This window comes from Rhinolophus ferrumequinum, chromosome 24, assembly GCF_004115265.2.
Source record: "Rhinolophus ferrumequinum isolate MPI-CBG mRhiFer1 chromosome 24, mRhiFer1_v1.p, whole genome shotgun sequence".
NCBI lineage: Eukaryota > Metazoa > Chordata > Mammalia > Chiroptera > Rhinolophidae > Rhinolophus > Rhinolophus ferrumequinum.
Window position 1 is genome coordinate 40621971 of NC_046307.1, and position 18797 is coordinate 40640767.

The window sequence follows — 18797 nt, forward strand, 5'->3', positions numbered from 1 at the left end:
TCGGGTAAATATATTTAGATATATAAAAGACACTTCACCCTCCCTCCCAGTGCCCGCACGTACTGCCCATGGCGTGTGTCAGCAGGTGCCTGCACATGGGAGCAGAGCAGCTCGTGCGAGTGCCAGGGAGCTCCTGGCACTCTGCCTGGACTCTGACGAGCTGCCGGCCTGTGACGGCACCTCCGCGCCCTTCCCATCCTCATGGTGCCTCGTGGGTATGGGCCCAGCTTTCTAGCATCCCAGGAGGTATGGTGGGGTCTTGTGACATGGAGAAAAGGGGATGGCACAGAAGGATAACAGCAGCTTTCTAAGGTCCCCTGGCAGGTTGAGAAACACAGTTCTGAAGTCTCACCTGGCAGTTGATGAGTGTCCCTCCGTCAGAACACTGATGAAGAGACACATACCATTGTCACTGTGTGTGCTGTTTATGAGGTACTGGCAGGTGGCTGTACTGTTTTTCTGACCCGGAGGATATTGGAAAACTCCAACTAATAAAGGTCGAAAGAAAATACTGGCTTTTAAGAATCAGCAAAGGCTGCAAGGTTTGAGAGCCTCCCAGAAAGAGGCTCTGCTGGCTACAGTTCCAGGATATTCTCATTTCCTTATCTGTAAAACAAAGTGCATCTAATCTGGGAATGAAGAGGGTAACAACCCCAAGATAAGTACAGGGTGTGTCAGAGATGCACAGTGAAGTGAAAGACTGGCTTATATTTCTGTCTCTAACACCTTCTGAAGTACTATTTCAAGATCCTATGCAAACTGCAGAAGAAGAAAGTGCAGCTCTCTCAGTATTCACCCTCAGATGCCTCTAGTGTTGCCACACCTGTCAGCTGCCACGCGGTGTCACTACCAAGTCAGATCCGTTCCAAGAACACAACTGATTGGTGCACAAGCAGGCCTGGCTCAGGGAGAACAGGACCGGTTCTGCCCCAAGAAGTAACCTGTCCAGAGGTGAAAATGCCTGCTTTCGATGGGCCACCAGCCTCTTGCAGTAGCAGCAGGAGGTGCAGGATCTAGTCACCTGTGTGTCAGGAAGCAGGGAAAGACGAGATGCTTCAGGGAATTAAACTGGAGAATTATGGATCAGGCAGAAACATTCCAGAACGGCACTGCCTGTAGCCACTGGACACAGGGGCAGCTGAGTGTTTGAAAAGTGGATAGTGCAACTCAGGCTAAGGAACCGAAATTTTAATTATACATCTGTATCTAATTTTAATCTAAACAATCATATTTGGCTAGCGGCTACCGTGTTGGACCGTTAGGTATTGGTCACACAAACTAGAAGTTCCATTTGAAAACTCGATCCAGAGCACGATGGTTGAGAAGCACACACTGTGACAGTCCTGCCCGGGAGCCCTCGAGGGCAGGGTGCACAGTCCTGGAATTTTGTGTTTCAAAAGTTCTTACGCCCAACTGGACTGGTAATTTATCTTTGCTAAACTCAAATGTTTAAACCAGCTGGTGATGTTGGGGGAAAGAATGTTTCTATCTCAGCCAGATGTGGAGTCCATGTGAGCTGGCAGAGCACCTTAGAATTGTATACATAGTTTTCACATACAACCAACCGTCAGTTACCGTGGAGTTTGTGTAAACACCGGGACACGTGGACTTAATTAAGTACACTGAACACCTGATACTGGGAGCCGCCCCCCGTAAGGGGGGATGTTCCTGACTCCACTAACCCAGACGGTCCCGTGGCTGCCCTGTGCTGTCACAGCACAAAGGATCTGGGACGCCGTCGTCTCCCTCGGGCTCGGGGAGCGGGCGCTGGGAGTGAAGCGTGTCGTTCTCTGTTGTACTCGCAGCAGTTTTAAATAATCAGATAACTAGGCTTTAAAAGGCATCTGGAACACTGAGCCCACTTCATCTCCAAGCTGCCGACTGTGAGAGCCGGAAGTGCAGGCCCTGCGAGCGGCCTCGTTTGCACCTACTCTCCGCTCCACAAAGAGGGCACCTTGGTTTCAGAAAAGAGCCCTGTGACCCAGAGCAGTTGGCTTTTCCCTGGCTGGGCGTCAGTGTCCCCATTTTAAGAATAGAGCAGAGGTTGTGAACTGGGAGATAAGTCCGGCCCACAGCTGAGGGCTGGCATTCGCTGTTAACAGTTAAACGGGTATCAGCTAGGGCTGCTGTGTTGCAGGTAACAGAGCTGACCTCCAGCTGGCTTCCGAGTTGAAGGGATGCTCTGTTTTGTGGGAGCGGCAGTCCAGAGAGGGCAGGCGCCTGCCCTGCCTTCCACGTGGGCTCCCAAGGCAGCAGGCATTCGGTGGAGGGCACCCCACTCAGCATTGTCAGCAGAACCCGCTTCGCCCGGACTGGCCGTGGAGGTCTCTTGCTCTGAGTGTCTGCCTAGGGGACAGGCTCCGCTGGGTGGTCTGAGCTGACCAGGACCCCCATAAGCTGAGATCCAGTAGTCCCTTTCAAGGACCTGTGCTGGGCACCCAAGAAAGGAGTGGACACGTACTGCCCATGGCGTGTGTCAACAGGTGCCCACTCCAGGTGGACTTGGGGAATAACAAGATATGCCCAGCCTGCTGTTCTTGCTTGGCCACTGTGGGCTGGTGTGGGTTGTCTTGCGGGCCGCCCGCTCCACTCCTAGTGATGTGCCTGGTTCCGGACCTTGGTGACTTCCTGTCTTGCTGAGTGCACTCTGGACCAGTACTGCTGGTTGCCAACAGGGGACACAGAGCATGCAACAAGGGGTGCCTACAAGGCCACACTGGGTGCTGGCCCAGGCAGAGGCGCCGGTGCCTCGAAGCCTTGCTTTGTAAAGTCTGAGAAGTGTAAGATGGGACACGTGCTGCCCATGTGTGGAGGGTCAGTTTGTCTGCCGATTGGCTGTGGGACCTTGGGCAGCTTGGCTCCAGATGTGGTCTGAGCATATGCTGTGTGCCCTGCACGGTGTGTGTACTGAGGGGAGACAAGGAGGAGCCCCCGGGCCTGGCAGGAGCCATAGCACAGGTCCAGGGAAGGCCTCCAGAGACCTTGGTGTTCCCGCTGGACGAGGCCGTATCTGCCTGCTGCTGGAGGGAAGGAAGGGTGGGGAGTGCAGCGACGGAGACCCCAAGCCGCACTGCATGGCCCGGGAGGCAGTGGACGGACACACTCAGGCTAGAGCTTCAGGGGGCAGCTGGCAGGACTGACGGCTCCCAGCGTCCAGCAGTGAGAGGGCCGGGACTGTGTGGTCAGGTCGGAGGTGGGGAGGTTCTGAAGACTTGGGAGCTAACGTGAACATTCGTCACGGAGTGAATGGGGGCCACATTGAGCCTGCGGGTGCCCTTCACTGAGAGGACGCGGGGGCACAGGGCGGGGGGGTGTGGGAACGGTGGTCAGTGTGACCGTGGCAGCAGGCTTGCTGGGAGGTGTTACAGGGGGAACCTTTCTGAAAAGGTCTTATTCTTTATAGTAAACAAGAATACCATGTACTTTTCACAAAGCCGCTGGGTGTAACCAGGACCAGGTCAGGAAGCCGACCATGACTCCAGCCCGTCCCTTCGCACAGTCCAGACTGCCCTGACTTTGGACATAATCGGCCCTGTGCTCCAGGCCCCACGTGAGCTGTCCACTGCTGTTCCATTGTGTGGCATTCGCTGACAGAAGGCTGTTGTCCCTTCTGTGGGTGGACATTTGGGCTGTTCCGACAGGGCTGTTGCTGAGCCCGTGTGCGTGCTGCTTGTACCAACTAGCAGAGGGCTTCTGGGGGCACGGACCCACCGCGTGCACACAGCACTGAATGGTTTCAGGCTGTCACCTTAAGGGTTACTTTGCCCTCCTCCTCCACAGCACAAGTGTCACTTCTGGTCACTTTGCTTTCAAGGATGGAGGATTTTTCTGTTCCACCTTTGTTCCTCTCAAATGCTGTGGGATAAGTACCCAGGTGACACAGGTGGCTGAACTCCGTCTGCAGTTTGCAGGCGTGGAAGGCCCTCTAGGAACCAGCTCCGGGGTTTGGCCTCGAGGAGAGTTGGTGTGTGCAGAGCTCTCCCTAGATGTGAGGACACACATGGGGAGCACGCACTGCCCCAAGGAAAGGCAGGAAGTGGTTTCCAGGGTCACGTGGAGCTACTCCTGGGGTGGCAGAAAGTGTGCTTTCCAGCGAAGAGGATGCTTGCTGCTGGCTGGCCTGTGGCCACAGGGACCTTTCACCTGCAGACTTCCTGCATCCCTGCCCTGGGGCTGTCTCCTGGGCTTCCTGGTTCTGGACACAAGTGCTGGTGTATTTTTTAAATAAATCATAAATTAGCCCTTAATCGTCATATAATGTGAACATGACCCCAGAAGTGCTTGCTCTGGGGCATTCACACCATTTAAAGCCGTTAGGTGCGCTAAGCAGCTGCTTTGGGCTTCAGTGAGAAAAGCAGACGCTGCATCGGGGCACTGCCTCCTGGTACCAGGGCTCCTCATCGGGATGACATGGCTGGCCTGCTGGCCCTGGGGTTCAAGGTGAAGATGTGAGGTCCTCAGAGCCAGGAGACAGCAGGCCAGGTTTGCAGTCACCCCAGTGTCCCTAGCGTCCCGCTCCTCCCACCTTGAGTCAGTAGGTCAAAACCCAGCAGAGCCCTGGTCTGGGCTTCATCCTCCAGGTGAAGTGACAGGAGCTCATCTAGTCCATGTCCAGAGGTCTGCGCCCTGAGACACGCATGTCCTGGGAGCTTTCGGGACCAGGGAGTCTGGCGGCCGTTGGTCACACAGTGGTACACTGCCCTCTCCTGGACGGCTTCTGAGTGAGCCCCACGAGCTTGGACCAGTGGTTTCTTAGAACAGCCAGAGCCAATTTAAGGCAGATTCTTAGAGCCCGCAGGTTCTTTGGAATGAAGGCGAGAAGGCACACCTGGCCCGTGGCCACAGTGGGGGGCCCCCAAGTCCCAGGGAGGGAGGTGAGGCCCCTGGAGGTTCCAGAAGGCAAAGGCAGTGTCTGCACAGTTGATCTGCTCTTTTCCTCAGTTGGAACTTCTTACAAGATCTCTGGGTAGCAGCTGGTACCAGTCTATTGGCACAAAAACCCAACAAGGTTTTATTGTCACTTACTGTTTTTCATGGCATCATTCATGAGTGGGCTCCCAAAAAGCCAGCTGCAGTCAGTCACTAGCTTTACACCTGGAAGGCCAGGGGCAAGGCACAGCCCTGCCACTTCCCCACATCTGAGATGTCCCGGGTCCGTCACTGTCTTTTAAAGTGTTTTCTGTTCTTGCCCTTATTCTTTCAAGTGAATTTACAGATATCTAGATAGTGTCAAATGAGTTGGGACTCCAGGGCACTTTTAAACATTTGCAGCTTTAAACAGTCCCTATGTTTTAAATGCCTTTACCCTCAGGTTTTATTTAAAATGTCCTAATTTCATGAGCCTTCCATGACTTCATCTTTGTCTTTCCCACAGAATAATACAAACGGGACTGCCAAGCTTCCTTTTCTCAGGTATGTTCACTTTTTCCATAAAGCCCTTCCAAGCTGGAAGTTGCCCTCCTGTCGGTGACTTGTCTGTAGCGTCCCCCAGAAGGTCCTTCCTTGGTGCACAGTCCAGGACGCCCAATCCCGAGAAAGGCCTCAGGCTTGTGGGGTCAGGAGAAGGCCGCCACCTGGTTCTTCTCACAGTCCAGGGAGGCACCTGCCAGATCCAGAGGTCCAGAGGGTGGTCTCCTGGTCACACACTGCGTTTGGCAACTTACTAATCCAGACTCAGGCCTCCGTGGCTCTCCCACATGACCTCCTCCCCTAGAAGACCAGAGAGCTGGGCTCTCCTGTGTCCACAATGTTTAAAACTCTGGATAGTTCTCTAACCAGTAGCATGGAGAGAACTGCCAGAGTGAAACTTTCATATTCAGAAAATGCTGTCTGGAATTTATACGAACTGTGTAATTTTACAGAGCAAGCACAATAGTTTTTAGCTCTTTTAAAGTGAAATTCCCATCTTGTAGCATTTGTGTAGACATTTTTTTTCTTCCCCCACAGTGGAGAAAACCCCTTTGCTACTGTGAAACTCCGACCGACGGTGACAAATGATCGATCGGCACCAATCATTCAGTGAAAAGGTGGCCAAGGAATCCCGGTCCTTGCACTGTTAGTTGTCAGTCGCAGAAGACGGTGTACATTGTTTGGTGTGCGCTGTTCACTGCCTCACCAGAGGGCGCCTGGTTTTAAATGTCTTCTACTTGAGCAAATCAATGAGTTCTCAATTTCACATAGTTGGGTATGCACATTTCTGTCTTTAAGATAAGTTAGTTTAGTGACCAACTCAATCATTTAAAATATTTTCTTCCTATCCTGTTCAAAAAATAGTAAATTTGGTTCCAATCCTTACTGTGTCATTTTAAAAATATTCCATGATTAATTTTTAAATAGCCAAAATAAGGCATAGTCTATGCTTTCATGACTGGCTTTCTGTGTCTCAATGCAAATGAGACCAGTTTTATTTCATAAAGCACCTGCTCTTAGGTAGTATTATGACATTTATCTAAAGAAACTATATAAATTTGCGTCTTCGCATGCAAATAATTTTAAGCAATATAAATTATGATGATATTATATAAAATTTAACTTAAAAAATTTTTAATTTTTGTTTAATCATATTCAGAGCTACCCGAGATGGAGAAATCCCAAACTTCCCCATGATTTAGACACAGCTGTAGAGCCTGAGATTAGCCTGTTCTATGATGGCCATGATATTGGTACTTGAATAATTTCCGAGCTACTGAATTTGGTAGTTCTGAGTTACCCACCGGATTGACCAGTGAAATCCCACCAGGCCATGCTACACATGAGTCTGGCTCATAGGGTGACACGTGCATCTGAGGGTGCCATGTGTGGAAACTGGGGTGCTCGCTAAGCTAGTTGACCAAAGCTGCCTCCATCACTAATGTGGGTCTGAGTTCCTCCACTCTTCCGTCAGGTACTGACTGCCCTATAATCTGCTTGTAAAGCCAGGAGGACCCTTGTGAACCTGAGTCTGGGGCTAGAAGGGTCTGCGTTAGCTGACACCTGCCTGGCACCCGGGGCTTCTGTGGAAGGGAACTCTGAGCAGATGGCCAAGTTCGTCTCTGGCTGTTGGGGGTTTAGCCCTATTTTGGAGGAGTAGAGAATCGTGATTAGAAGTCACTGTGTGTGGGCAAGGAAGGGGGCTTGTTGCTTATCAAGCCCCCTTTGGTCTTGAGCTCCGTTGGTCTCACCCTAAATATTATTTTTCTACAAGCCTGAAATTGGCCAGGGTCAAATACAGGTAGAACTAGTGTACGTGTATGACACTCCGGTTCACGGTCCTGTCCTCCTCCTGGCTTGTTGCTAAAGGAGGGCTAATGACACAGGACTGTGAGGGCTCCCCCAGGACCGACTTGGGAAAAATGCAGTTGGTCAAGCCACACAGTCTTGAGAGAAGACGCTCCAGTCAGTAAAGAAACCCCAGATTCGGTTAAGTGGCCCACTGTTCCTCTCACCATTTAGGTAAGAGTGGGGTTCACAGAAGCCCATTATCTGCACCAGTGTGGAGGGAATGAGGTGTAGACTTCAGAAGTGCCTTAAGGGAGAAGGGGTGGGGGGTGCCACACCCTGGCCCCAGCCTGGGAGTCATCTGGCTTTGTTAGAGGGGACCTAGGCCCTGCTAGGAGATTCAGTCTGAAGGCCCACTCGACGCATCCAGCCCATACTCACCTTCACGGAATAGACTAGTGGTCCCTTACCTGCCTCACAGGTGGGGGGCTTGCCCTGTCCTTGGCACTGAGGTGCATGCTCTGTAAATGTCAAGGTTTTATGTTTCATGATAGTAATAAAAGAACTTGAAGAAAGAACCTTTTTTGAGGTGTAACTGCCTATCAGGAAATGACAGTAGATGAGTACTGGCCATGAAATGAACAGTGCTGAAACGAGGTGACAGGTATGGTATTCTGTGTATGTTTGAAATTTTCCAAACAAAACTTTACTTCTATAACTGGAAGTGTACAAACACTGAATAAGCAGAACCAGGTCAACAACGGTATGAATCTCGTTTATTGAAAACAGTATTTTTCACCTTTCTCAAATTGAAGACTGCAAAAAATAAAAGCAGTGCTTGATTGAGTTGGCCCTGACGCTGGGAGCAGTGTTGCTGCGTGTCCCCTCTGTGACCCGAGCCCAGGAGACCGGCTCGCACATGCCCACTCTCGCCCACCTCACTTTACAAAACAGTCCTGAAGCGTAATCAAATAAAGCTACTGTACACGACATTTACATTAGAAAAAGAGCTGGGTGTAGGAAAGCCGGGGGTGTTCCCTTTAGGTAAAGTTTGCTCCACAGTTGGGACATCTTCGCTTCCTCAAGGCGAAACAGCAGATGAACCCAAAGGGGAACAAGACGATGGCCAAGAAGATGCCCAGGAAGGTGAAGGAGTCCTCCAGAACCCCGACTCTGCAGAGAGAGAGGGCGCCGGGTTAGGGCTCTTTGCCTGGTGTCCCACCGGGCCCCGGACCCAGAGCCCCTTCCCTCCCCACCCGCACGGTGACAACGCCTGCAAAGGCCGCCTAGCCCCGGCCGTCGGCACCGTCCGCATGTGCCAGGTACAGAGGGGAAGGCAGACCACGATCAGTCACTACGCAGAAAATGTGATGACGGGGCAGTAACAACTTCCTGGAAAGGTACCCTGCCTTCCAAAGGCAAGAACGTCCAGCTGCCATGTAACCTGCCATGTTTTCTTTTACAAAAGAAAGAACAAGAAGCAAGTGCTATTTTCTATAAAAATTCTTACATCCCTGAAAACAGCAAGACCAAGAAAACCAAATCATTTTAGAGTATCCTTTCCCAGTGTTGAGAAGTTTTACATTGGGTTTTCCATCCCCCAGAGGGAAATTCCAAAAACAGGGATCGAGTTCAGAATTTTGTTTTGCTTTTTGTTTTGAGGGGTAGGGAGCAGCAGATTTTAATGAAAGATTAAAATCAGCTATGTTCACACATGTCTAGAAGGCCACTTGAGAAATGGCAAAGCTTCCTCTTCCGAAAAGTCAAGTTTACCTTTAATGTGCACAGCACGTAATCCCTAAGACACCGAGGGGCCATCAGCCAACTCGTGCCAGTGAGTGCAGGTGCAGACACCTGAGGTCACCACTCAGACTACGGTCATTTTCAAAGGCCCGACAAGTGGGAAGCACGGCCCCACCACTGCTCCTTAGGCTCCTTCTGAAAAGTCCTGGACACAGAGCTGAAATTAAAATGAGAACCACAATACCCAGCTCAGCACAGTGAGAAGTGCTCACCCGACACATGGGAGCCCGGAAAAGCAGCAGCAAGCTCCTGGCGGGGGTCCGGGCACCGCCGGCCCTTGTCGCCACACTGAGCTTGAGGGCCTGTGGTAGGCGAGGCGCTTCACCAGAAGACACGACAAAACAAAAGAAGGGGCTTTGGCGTGAGGCTGTCCTGAAGTGGGAAAGGGCTTGGCAGGAAGCTAAGGCCACAGCTGCAGGTCGGGAGGGCCTGACGGCCCCTTCCCTGTGCTTTAAGCAGGAAAAGTCACGCTTACCCCCGCGTTGCTGAAGAGGACAACATGTCACTGGCCCCCTAGGAGCCCCATGGACATGTCCATCCCGGCTTCCTCGAGCTTCCTGAAGCCACTCTGGCCCCTCCCTCTGGCCCCTCCTCAGCCCCCATCGCTGCAACTACTGCTGAGGACCCTTCGTGCTTACAGCACCTGGAAGCCGCTGCTGTGCCAAGTTTTGCCGCCCGGCAGGGAGAGGAAGTTCAGCTTAACACACAGAAGAGCACACAAGTGTCAAGGTGAAGTGTGCCCCACGGCTTCCTCCAGGCCCAGTGCTGAGGCTGCTGAGCCGCCGGGGGGCTGCGGGGGGTCGGCTCCGGTGCGCGCCCACAGCCCTGCACAGCAGGCACCAGACCGGGGAATGGCAGCAGGACCTGTCCCCTGCCCTGCGGGGAACCGTGAAAGAAAAGACCAGACTAAGAGGAAGTCTGCCTTTCAACTACTTGAAGAGAAAGTCAAAGCCAATGGCCACCTCCCATGCGCCCACTCAGGAGGGAACTGGCTAGAACACATCTACAAGGGACACGGTACATTCTAGAAGCATTTCCCAAGGTACACATCCTGAAACACTAGTTTCCTTGATAAGCTCTGCAAAAAGAAAAGGGTTCTTTGGTCAAAGAAACGGCCTGTCTTCCCCTCGGGGAGTCCCAGTGTGTGTCAGTTTAGGAAAGGCCCTGAGAAGTCCTGCAGTAAAGATAGTGTTGAACTTGGGTTCACCCAGTGTTCCCCAGACTCACTGATGCCGCCCCTGAGTGTGTGCTGACTGGCAAGGCCAGAACCACGGGGCCTGAATTTGTGTCTGCAGGTACCATTTCTTACAACTGCAAAGGCGGTCGGCTCTGCACACCTCAGCCCCCACCCCCGGAGCTGTCCCTGCCTGTGAGTCCCGACCCAGCCAAGTGGAGCCCACATCACATCTGCCCCCGCTTCCACAAGTCAGGGCAGGTGGCCTAAGATCCAGCTGAAAAAGCATCTAAGGCCATGCTGGAAAGTAGGGGACGGGGGCTTCAGGAAGGCCCTGAGCCACCAGCTGTGTCCCCACAAACAGGTGGACGTGACAGCTGCCCTTGGCTAGCAACACACCTGCTCTGTCCACGGTCATGGCCGATAGCTCCTCCCACTACTGATGCTGACCACACCACTTTGAGGAGCTGGAGGCGGCCTCGGACTGCTCGTTCTGGCGCCACGCGGGCCCGACGTTCTGCTTCCTCCTACAGAACCACACGGGTCTGCACATCCCGTTAGAACGTCCGGTGAAGAGGCAGAGGGCAAAGCGAACAGGCCTCACACCCAGGTCACCTGCACCAGCTAAGAACCTTCCAGAGGAAAAGCCTGCCCTGTGAAGAAGTCGCCAGGTCCTCGCCCAGCATCCCCTCCAGGGACCAATAGGCCCCAAGGACGGTGATTACCTAACTGAGCACCTACCCGGGCTGGACACAATGTATTATCTCACTGGACGCTCAAAGCTGTTAAGAGGCAGAGCCCAGAACCCAATGTGTCTGCTCAAAGGCTCCAGAGATGCCCCGGGGGAGGCTGGGACAGGGCCACCCCTGCCCTGCTGTCCCCTCAGTGCCCCAGAAGGGTGCAGATGTGCACCCAGCACCCCCTGCTGGAGTAGTCCTCCCCCCGCTGCAGCCTCCCAGCACTGCTGCCCGGGAACCTGTCCAGCGACTCCCGTCTGCTGTGCTCCGGGACCCAGTGTCATGGGCAGCAGCCCCCACCTGCCTCTTCCCTCCTCTGTCCAGACCACAAAATGCTGGCCTACACCATAAAGCTGGCAGAACTGCCAGGAGGGCTGGCCAGTCTCCTGAGCCCTCAGTGCCACGAGGCCAGGGGCACACCCGATCTGAGCACCGATGCCCAGAGGCCGCCCGACCAGCCTCCGGAGGCCCACACCTCCCGAGCTCCGCCTCCTGAGCACGCAGAAGCCCTCATCCCTCAAACCTGGTGTTTCCTGCCCAGATCCATCCCTTACTCTGGCCAGAACCAACTGGCAGCCGGAGCCGCCCTTTCTGATGTCCTCAGTCGGGAGCACAGGTCTGAGATCTACACAACCCCCACACAGACACACGTGCCCCTCCCCAGCCCTACCCACCGGAGCTCAGCCCCCACCTTGCTGTCCCCTCACTGGGCCAGGCCACCAGGCCGCTATGTCCCCATAAAGAGCGAGGGCACTTCCCTTCAGTAACGGAGCTGAGCAGAATCAGTTCTGCCAGCAAGTCTGACCAGACCCAGACCACCTTCCCCGAGGATCGATGGCCCAAGCCTAAGGGACGGAAAGGGTGTCTGCCCGGCCAGCAGGGGCTCCGAGCAGTACACTCCTCAGGTGCCACACCTGCCACCCCAAGAGTCCACCTCTTACCCACGATTCTGAAGGGCCAAAAGCTCAGAAAGCAGAACTTTTTCAGTAAGTCTGTCGGCAACGCACCTGGCAGCCACACGTGACCTGACCTGATTTACCTACTAAATGTGAATATTCATGTTTGCTGCAGAAATACTGATGTGACATGGGCACTGCCCATCGTTTTAAAACCCAAAATCTTCTGAACTGAGACATACAGCCTGCTCTCTAGGCCAATTCTGATGCAGCAACACACACTCCCGTCCCTACCTGGTCCTGTGGAGGCCCCCTGGGAGGTGTGGGGTGTGGAGAGCCCTGCCTGCGGGAAGCGCTGCCACCCTCTCTCCCTCCAACGCCTGAAATGCCCTGATCAGTCCCAGGTGAGTGAGTTTCAACTTCATCAACTGGCTCAGAATCCACTGCAAACAAGTGGCTGAAAGCCCCTCCCCCCATTCTTGAGCAATAAGTGGTGGGGCGTCAGGGAAGGCTATGGAAGCTGGAGAAATTAGAGAACTGACTAATTCTGAAAACGCTTATTTAACTCGTGACTGGCCTGGGGAAAGTGGCCACTCGATTCCACTGACATCACTGCCCAGACAGCGGGCCTGCGTGGGCCTCCAGGACGAAGAAGATGGAGGCCCGGCAGCCCACAGGTTTCCAGAGCACCCCCAGGCCAAGTTCCCAACCAGGAAGGGCCTTGCCTCACCACCTCCTGTACTCACAGCTACCCCCGCCCAGGGGCCATCACTGTCCCCCTTCCAGGAAGCTGAGCCCAGAGCAGGGAGCTGCCTCTGTGCCCGCCCGCGGGCAGTTAGTGCCCCCTGCTCCAGCCGCCCTCCTCACTTGACCCACACTCCACCCAGCCCCGGAGCAACCCCCAGACCAGTCCTCAAGGAAGGACAGCCTCCTCGGAAAGGGGAGCAGAGGATTTCCTCCAGGCGACCGCAGGCCTAGAGCCAAGGTAGGGGAACAGGTGAGATACCCCAAAGCACCCACCCAGCTCCCTTTAGAGACCAGGTCACATCCCCGTAGCGGGAGGCAAATCTGCCTGGCCTCCGCTCCTTCAGGGTCTCCACTCCCACCAGGCCTCCCTTGGGGGCGGGGGAGCTGCCTCACTAGGGGCAGTGCTCAGACCCACAGCCACCAGCCATTCTGGGAGCAATGGAAACAAGCCCAAAGAAAGACCAGGCCGTCTCAGGCCTCAGAGCAAAGAATGCAGGCCCGGCCAGGGCAGGGACTTGGGGGTCTTCCACCACCCCGAGTCCCCAAGGAAGCCCAGGCACAGCTGCCTCGGAGAGGCCCACGAGTGTCAGGCCTGCCCAACACTCAATGTGGATCCCCCAAGCTCGGTGCAGAGCAGCCGGACTAGAGACCCTGAGCGCTCTCTGGAGGGCCAGGGGTGACAGCAGCCCTGGGCCCCATGGTCTGCACACCCTGCCCAGTGCAGCCCAGGGCACGAGCCCCAGCTCATCTGTCTGCCACCCCCCGTCGGGCCGGGGAGAGCACACAAGGCCACGGTCGTGGGCAGGGCCCGTCCTGGCGGCCTGTTTTCTAGCCAGTCCAGGCACAGCCAACTCCCCCAGGCTGTCACAGGCCCCTCCTCTCATGACCCCTCCACATTCCGCCTGACCCCACGCCTTGTCTCGCACCCTCGAGACCTGCGCCTGCCCCCAAAGACTCCCCAGGTCACCCAGTGCCTCCTCCTGGACTTACTGTCCTCACCTCTGACCTGACAGTGGTTCCTTGAGCCTCTGTCTTGGCTTCCAAGGCCTCATTTGTTTCTAGATCCCCTCATACCTCCCGAGTCACCCCCAAAACTAACTACCCAACGATACTACGTTAGTGTGAGCAGGAAGTCCGGTGCAGGCCAGGCTCCGCACCTGCTTTCTACATGGTCCGGACTTTGACCCCTGCCACCCAGGACGCCTTCTCGACAGCCCGGGCTAACCCAGCCTGGCCCAGACCCCTGACCCACAATGCTGCCACTTGTCTGCATCCAGGGACAGCCACACGCCATGGGAGGACCAGTTCAGGGAGGCCCTGGGGCCTGGCAGAAGCCCCAGTTGGTCAAGGGCCAGAGACGGGTAAAATCAGGAGCGCACACACTCCCCTGCCCGGGTCAGAAGAACGGCTCATGCAGCGGCTAAACAGGGAAGATGGAGTCTGGCTGCCCGAGGGAAGGCTGGACGATGGCAAAAGAACAAGGGACACAGGCCTCTTTACGCCAGACCTCACTCAGAGGGAATCACAGACGTGTGGCTTCAGCAAATGCCTGCCAAGCTGCCAGGGAGAGCAAAGGACAGAGCTTGGCAGGCCGGACGGAAAGGGAAGCAGTGTCTCCCAAGCCTGTGACGCCAGACAGACAGTGGCCACACTGGACGGAGCCCAGGGGAAACCTCCATTCTCCCAAGAGGAGCCGCCCCAGGGCCCACGCCCCAAAACACAGCCGCGCCTCCTCCCTCCTGCCCACCCCTCAGCCTACTGGCCAGCTGTGCCCCACGCCCCACAGCGCTGCAAAGGCGAAGGCCTCACGGGGCTCAGGGGCTGCCCACTCTCCAGCAGCGAGGGCAGGGACACGCCCGTGTGAAGAACCCAAGTGCGGGGAGAGCCCTCACTGCTGGCATCCATCCTTCTCACCCCACAGACAGGAGGATATGCCTCGGGGGAAGTCAGAGTTTTTGGTACCAACTGGGTCCTCCAAACTTGTTCTCAGAGCACTCATCCTCCTCACTGCCTACCACCCACCACACAGAGGCAGGAGAATGGTGATCAACGTAAAAGGGGAGAAGCTTGTTCCCAAATGCAGGCGCCCCCCCCAACCCCCACCTCATCTGAGGGCAAGACCCTCCCCAGAGAGCAGAGAGCACAGCCTGACCTTGATCCAGATTCTGCATGGCTGGGGGTCCTGGGACAGAAGCCACAGGCCTCCGAAAAGACACAGCTCCCACCCTAGGGAAAAGGAGGCACCAGGGAAAATGCTCCCACCCAGCAGCGGCCTGGAAGTGTCACAGCCCTGGGGACATCGCAGCCTTGGCTCCCAGGCTCTGCTCCTCCGAGCTCAGGGGCTTGGTCTCCCAGACCATCCCATCAGATGGGCACACAGGCCCGGCTGGTAGCTGGCAGGGCCAGGATCTGAACCCAGCCCCTCCCGTACGCTGGGCACTGCCGGGAGCTGGCAGTCAGACACAGCATGGAGAAGCTCAAAGTCCAGCCCAGACCGCTCTGCCCAGGAGCCATCCTGATCCTCCTTGAATCTGCCAGCCAGACACCCCTCCTTAAAATTAGGAGATCAGCTGAAGACCACCCCCCCAAAGAAACAAAACTAAACAGGGCCTTGGAATTCTCCAGCTGGGCTGTACACACAGCAGGGGTCTGAGCACCCAGAACCAGCCTCAAAGCCAAATACTGCGGATTTCCCATCACCCACCTCTGCGTGCAACTTCCCAGGAATCCTGGTAGCTCCCTCTAAATGCGACCAAGCCTTGACCCTTGCCTGGCCCAGCAGCACATGACCAGCCTCAGAGATCATGCCCCCTCTAATCCAAGCCCATCCCTGTGCCTTCAAACCCCAACAGCTCTGATGCCCCCTAGCGTCATGTCGGGAGAGAAGCACTCAGGAGGCAGCGAGGTGTCTGCCCTCCCCTACCTTGCCCTTCAAATTCTCCAAAGGCCTAAGTTTCACCAGCTGTGTCAGAACAGACACCCTTTCTGGGCTTGCAAATGGGGTCCCCTGGCTGACACAGCTCCAGGGGCTCTCCCCTGCCCACAGCCCCCTTTATTCGGTTGGCTCTGGGAGTCCAGCCTTTTGCCCCCATCTCTGTCATGCCCTCCTCCCTCTTCCCAGGCCCTGGTCTCCCACAGCTGCCCCCGGTGACTCTGAAATCATTAACTTCCCTTTGACTCCACTCTGGGCCTTCTAGATACACTTTTGAAATTAAGCGTAAGTGTAAACCAGGGTTTCTCAATCCCAACTCAGAGACTTGAACTTCCTCCTTCCAGACAGAAAACAGCGTCCTTGCCAAGTCTGCGCTGACTTTCTAAACTGTCCGAGTATCCCAATTCCCCAAGGGCAGGGACCAGGTTTTACCTGGATGTGAATCCTCAGGACCCACACAGAACAAGCATAGAGCTAGCTGCATCTCGGGCGCTATATAATAGTCAGTCATCAGAAGATTCTGCAGGCTCCAGTTTGCAAATATGAAAAATCGTTCCTGCCCCAAAAGAAAGAACCAAGGTGTCTCCATCCTCACCCAGCTAACAGCCCTGCCAGGCATGAAGCAGGAGGTACTGGCCCCTTGCACCTGCAGCTCCTGGAACACACTGGCCCTCTGGGTCAGGCCTCCCCTGCCCAAGCGCTTCAAGCAGCCCCTTCCCAGTCAAAGAGAACTTTCCACCACCTTCAAGAATCAACTGCAGAGCAAACTTGCAGGTCCCTGAACCAGGGATGAGAAGCTGTCAGTCCAACTGTTAACAGTTCTGCATCCCATTCACTTGGGACTCAGTGGCCCAAAGCACTCAACTCCCCAAGAAAGGGAACCCAGCCCGCTCGCCCCATGTTCCGACCCAGGATGACTGAGCCCACTCTCCCGCACACCACAGCTTGTCCCAAGTCAAGACTGACCGGGCCCCAACCACTCTGCCCTTATGAGGTTCTGGTATGTGTTCTTAGAGGCTTCTGGGGGCCAGCGCCCAAGCCTGGGACATACCTGCAGACTGGGCAGCCACCGACGACAACGATGGAATTGGCAGGGTACCGGGTGACATTTCGACTGTGGATGCTGTAGACCCTGGGGTGGTGGGTGGGTATCCCTGTGGACAGGAACGCACATCAGAAGGGGGCAGGGAGGAAAATCTGGGAGCTGAGGACCTCTTCTGCCCTTCCTCCCCTGCCACAAAAAGACCCCTTTCCAAAATCGAGACAACAGCTGCCTTCGCCGAGTGCGTCCTGGGGGCTCCAGTATTAGGTGCTCCAGTGCAGACAGGACCTCGTCAGTAAAGTTCATTTGAAATGAGGTTGTGATGCTTCCGGGGAAGGGTGGGCCGGGTGTGCACAAACCCCCGGGTGGGCAGCGCCCACACGCAGAAGCTTGACAGCAGCTTCCTGGTGCGGGACATTTCGTCCCAACCTTTCCCCACGAACCGCCGACCCTGAGGCCCCGCGTTCCCGGCACCGGGTCGGCCTCGCAGCAGCGCCCGCGCGCGGGTCCTGGGCAGCACTCGGCCGCGTCCGGAGAAAAGTTGGTTTTGGGGTTAATCGTCGCCGTAGGACTCGGCCCCAAGTCTGCTCCCAGAGCCCAGGGCCCGCGCCCCGCCCGCTCGGCCCGCCCCCGGCCCCGCCCCCGGAGCCGGTCCCCCGGCCCCACAACACACCCCTCCCCCGCGACCTCGGCCACCAGAGCCCGGCGCTGCCCCCGGAGCGGCCCCGCCGACCCCCGCCCACCGGACCCACCTGTGACGAGGTAGGGGTAGGGCGGCGGCGGGGGCGCGGCGGGGATGGCGCCGTAGCCGTGCGGGCCGCACGCGAAGTCGCCCTGGCCGGCCTCCAGGTTGTAGGCGGGCGGCCGCTCCTGCAGCAGGGGCTTGTGGTCCATGGCGGGCGGCGCCCACTGCGCCCGGCCCGGCTCCCACTCCCGCTCCCACTCCGGCTCGGACTCGCGGGGACGCCCGGACGGCGCAGCGGTGGATCCCGCTCCTTGCGGGCGGCGGTGGTGGGGCTGGCCCCTCTCGCGGGCCGCGGGCGGGTTTCCCCTCAGCACCTCCCCCGCCAGTCACAAGACCCGGGTCACGTGGCGCGGCTCCCGGCGGGGGTGCGGCGTGGGGCGGGGCCGAACGTCGTCTTAAAGGGGCCGTCCCGGGCCGCCCCTCCGGCTACTTGTTGGCTAAAACCCTGCGCGCCTTCCCGCCTTGCCTCCCTGCCCCGCATCGGCGACCCTTATACCTCCAACCGCGAGAAGGCACCCTTCCCCCCGTCCCCCTCCCCACACAAAGCCCGCAGTTACTGCACTAGGGTCGTGACCTTTATGGCCTGCGGGCCCAGGGCCCAGAGCTAGGGCCGGTCCCACCCACCTCCCTGCGGGCTGGGAATCCGAACGCTGTATCCCACCTATCACCGGGCAGGGGCCGGGGCCTAGGGCCGCGACGGCCTGGAAGAGGGCCCTGGCGGCCTGGAAGAGGGCCCTGGCGGCGCGAGTTCCAGGGCCGCCCACCGGTTGTCACCGCCCCTGGACAGGCAGAGGGACCGGGCCTCCGCGTTCTGAGCGACCTGGGAAATTCCTGCAGGAAAAAGCGAGTGTGTCTGAGCCGGGCCTGCTCGCGCTCAGCTGGGGTTCAGTCCCTGGGTTTTACTTTTGACAAATCAAATTAGGTAATAACTCCCCGAATTTTAGGTCGGGCACGTACTGCATGACAGGCACTGTCCCATCATTGTTTCTCAGTTTTGTTAATTTTCCCAGCAACCCAGGAGGTACTTCCTTATCCTTGCTTTAACAGACCAGAAACAGGCTCGCAAGAGGGTAAGGTGACCTACACTTGACTTCCAAAATTACCGTCAGGCTCCCTCACACGTAATGCTCTGGGTTTGCAATAACTCTCTCAAGAGAAAGATCTGTAAGCTTGAGGCCCCTCACATTTGTAGCTCTTCTGCTGTGCCCGTCCTTTTTCACGTGGCCTGCATTTTGACTAGCTGGGGGACTACAGCTCCTCTCAGACATTCCCCCCAACCCCCAATTTTTAACTTTTCATAACAGACTATTGTCACCCGAGAGTCATCCTCGCCAAACCTCACCACCACCACCACCACCACCAACATAACCTCAGTGCAAACTCAAAATGTGCTCCCAGAGCCCCAGGGGAGTTGACTTATACAGAAAGCAGTCCCCACCCCAGGGTTCCTGATTAGCTCATTTTCATGTAAATGAAGACTCCAAATCCTCACAGGTTGATTGGTCCAGAACTCACTCTACTGAT

The 18797-nt window shown here is 56.2% G+C and overlaps 2 protein-coding genes across 3 annotated transcripts in view; one reads left to right on the top strand and one right to left on the bottom strand.

Annotated features, from left to right (window-relative positions):
• BAIAP2L1 (BAR/IMD domain containing adaptor protein 2 like 1) overlaps positions 1–7772 on the top strand; it is a 75642-nt gene extending 67870 nt beyond the window's left edge. Inside the window, exons 13-14 of the mRNA XM_033095940.1 lie at positions 5375–5412; positions 5947–7772. Of these exons, the coding sequence (XP_032951831.1) occupies positions 5375–5412; positions 5947–6022 (114 nt within the window). The 3' untranslated portion in view covers positions 6023–7772. The remainder of the gene's footprint in view (positions 1–5374; positions 5413–5946) is intronic.
• Positions 7773–7956: 184 nt separating this feature from the next.
• Positions 7957–17586, bottom strand: BRI3 (brain protein I3). Of its 2 annotated transcripts, XR_004421930.1 has the most exons (4): positions 17281–17586; positions 16538–16640; positions 8971–9157; positions 8237–8370 (listed from the first exon to the last, which is right to left on the bottom strand). XR_004421930.1 is itself a non-coding variant. In XM_033095942.1 (3 exons), exons 1-3 carry the CDS (start codon positions 17420–17422, stop codon positions 8238–8240), a joined length of 378 nt encoding a protein of 125 aa, XP_032951833.1. In that variant the 5' UTR covers positions 17423–17577; the 3' UTR covers positions 7957–8237. The 2 variants fall into 2 exon arrangements, 1 of the variants encoding a protein (XP_032951833.1); XM_033095942.1 differs by lacking the exon at positions 8971–9157 and having other exon boundaries at positions 7957–8370; positions 17281–17577.
• Between the last annotated feature and the right edge of the window lie 1211 nt (positions 17587–18797).

What these genes read in the sequence shown, in the direction of transcription:
- BRI3 (XM_033095942.1), bottom strand. Translation starts at nt 17,422, where the DNA reads ATGGACCACAAGCCCCTGCTGCAGGAGCGGCCGCCCGCCTACAACCTG. An exon ending in CTACCCCTACCTCGTCACAG is followed by an intron (nt 16,641 to 17,280) that starts GTGGGTCCGGTG and finishes TCCTGTCCACAG; the next exon opens with GGATACCCACCCACCACCCC. An exon ending in GGTGGCTGCCCAGTCTGCAG is followed by an intron (nt 8,371 to 16,537) that starts GTATGTCCCAGG and finishes CTCTCTCTGCAG; the next exon opens with AGTCGGGGTTCTGGAGGACT.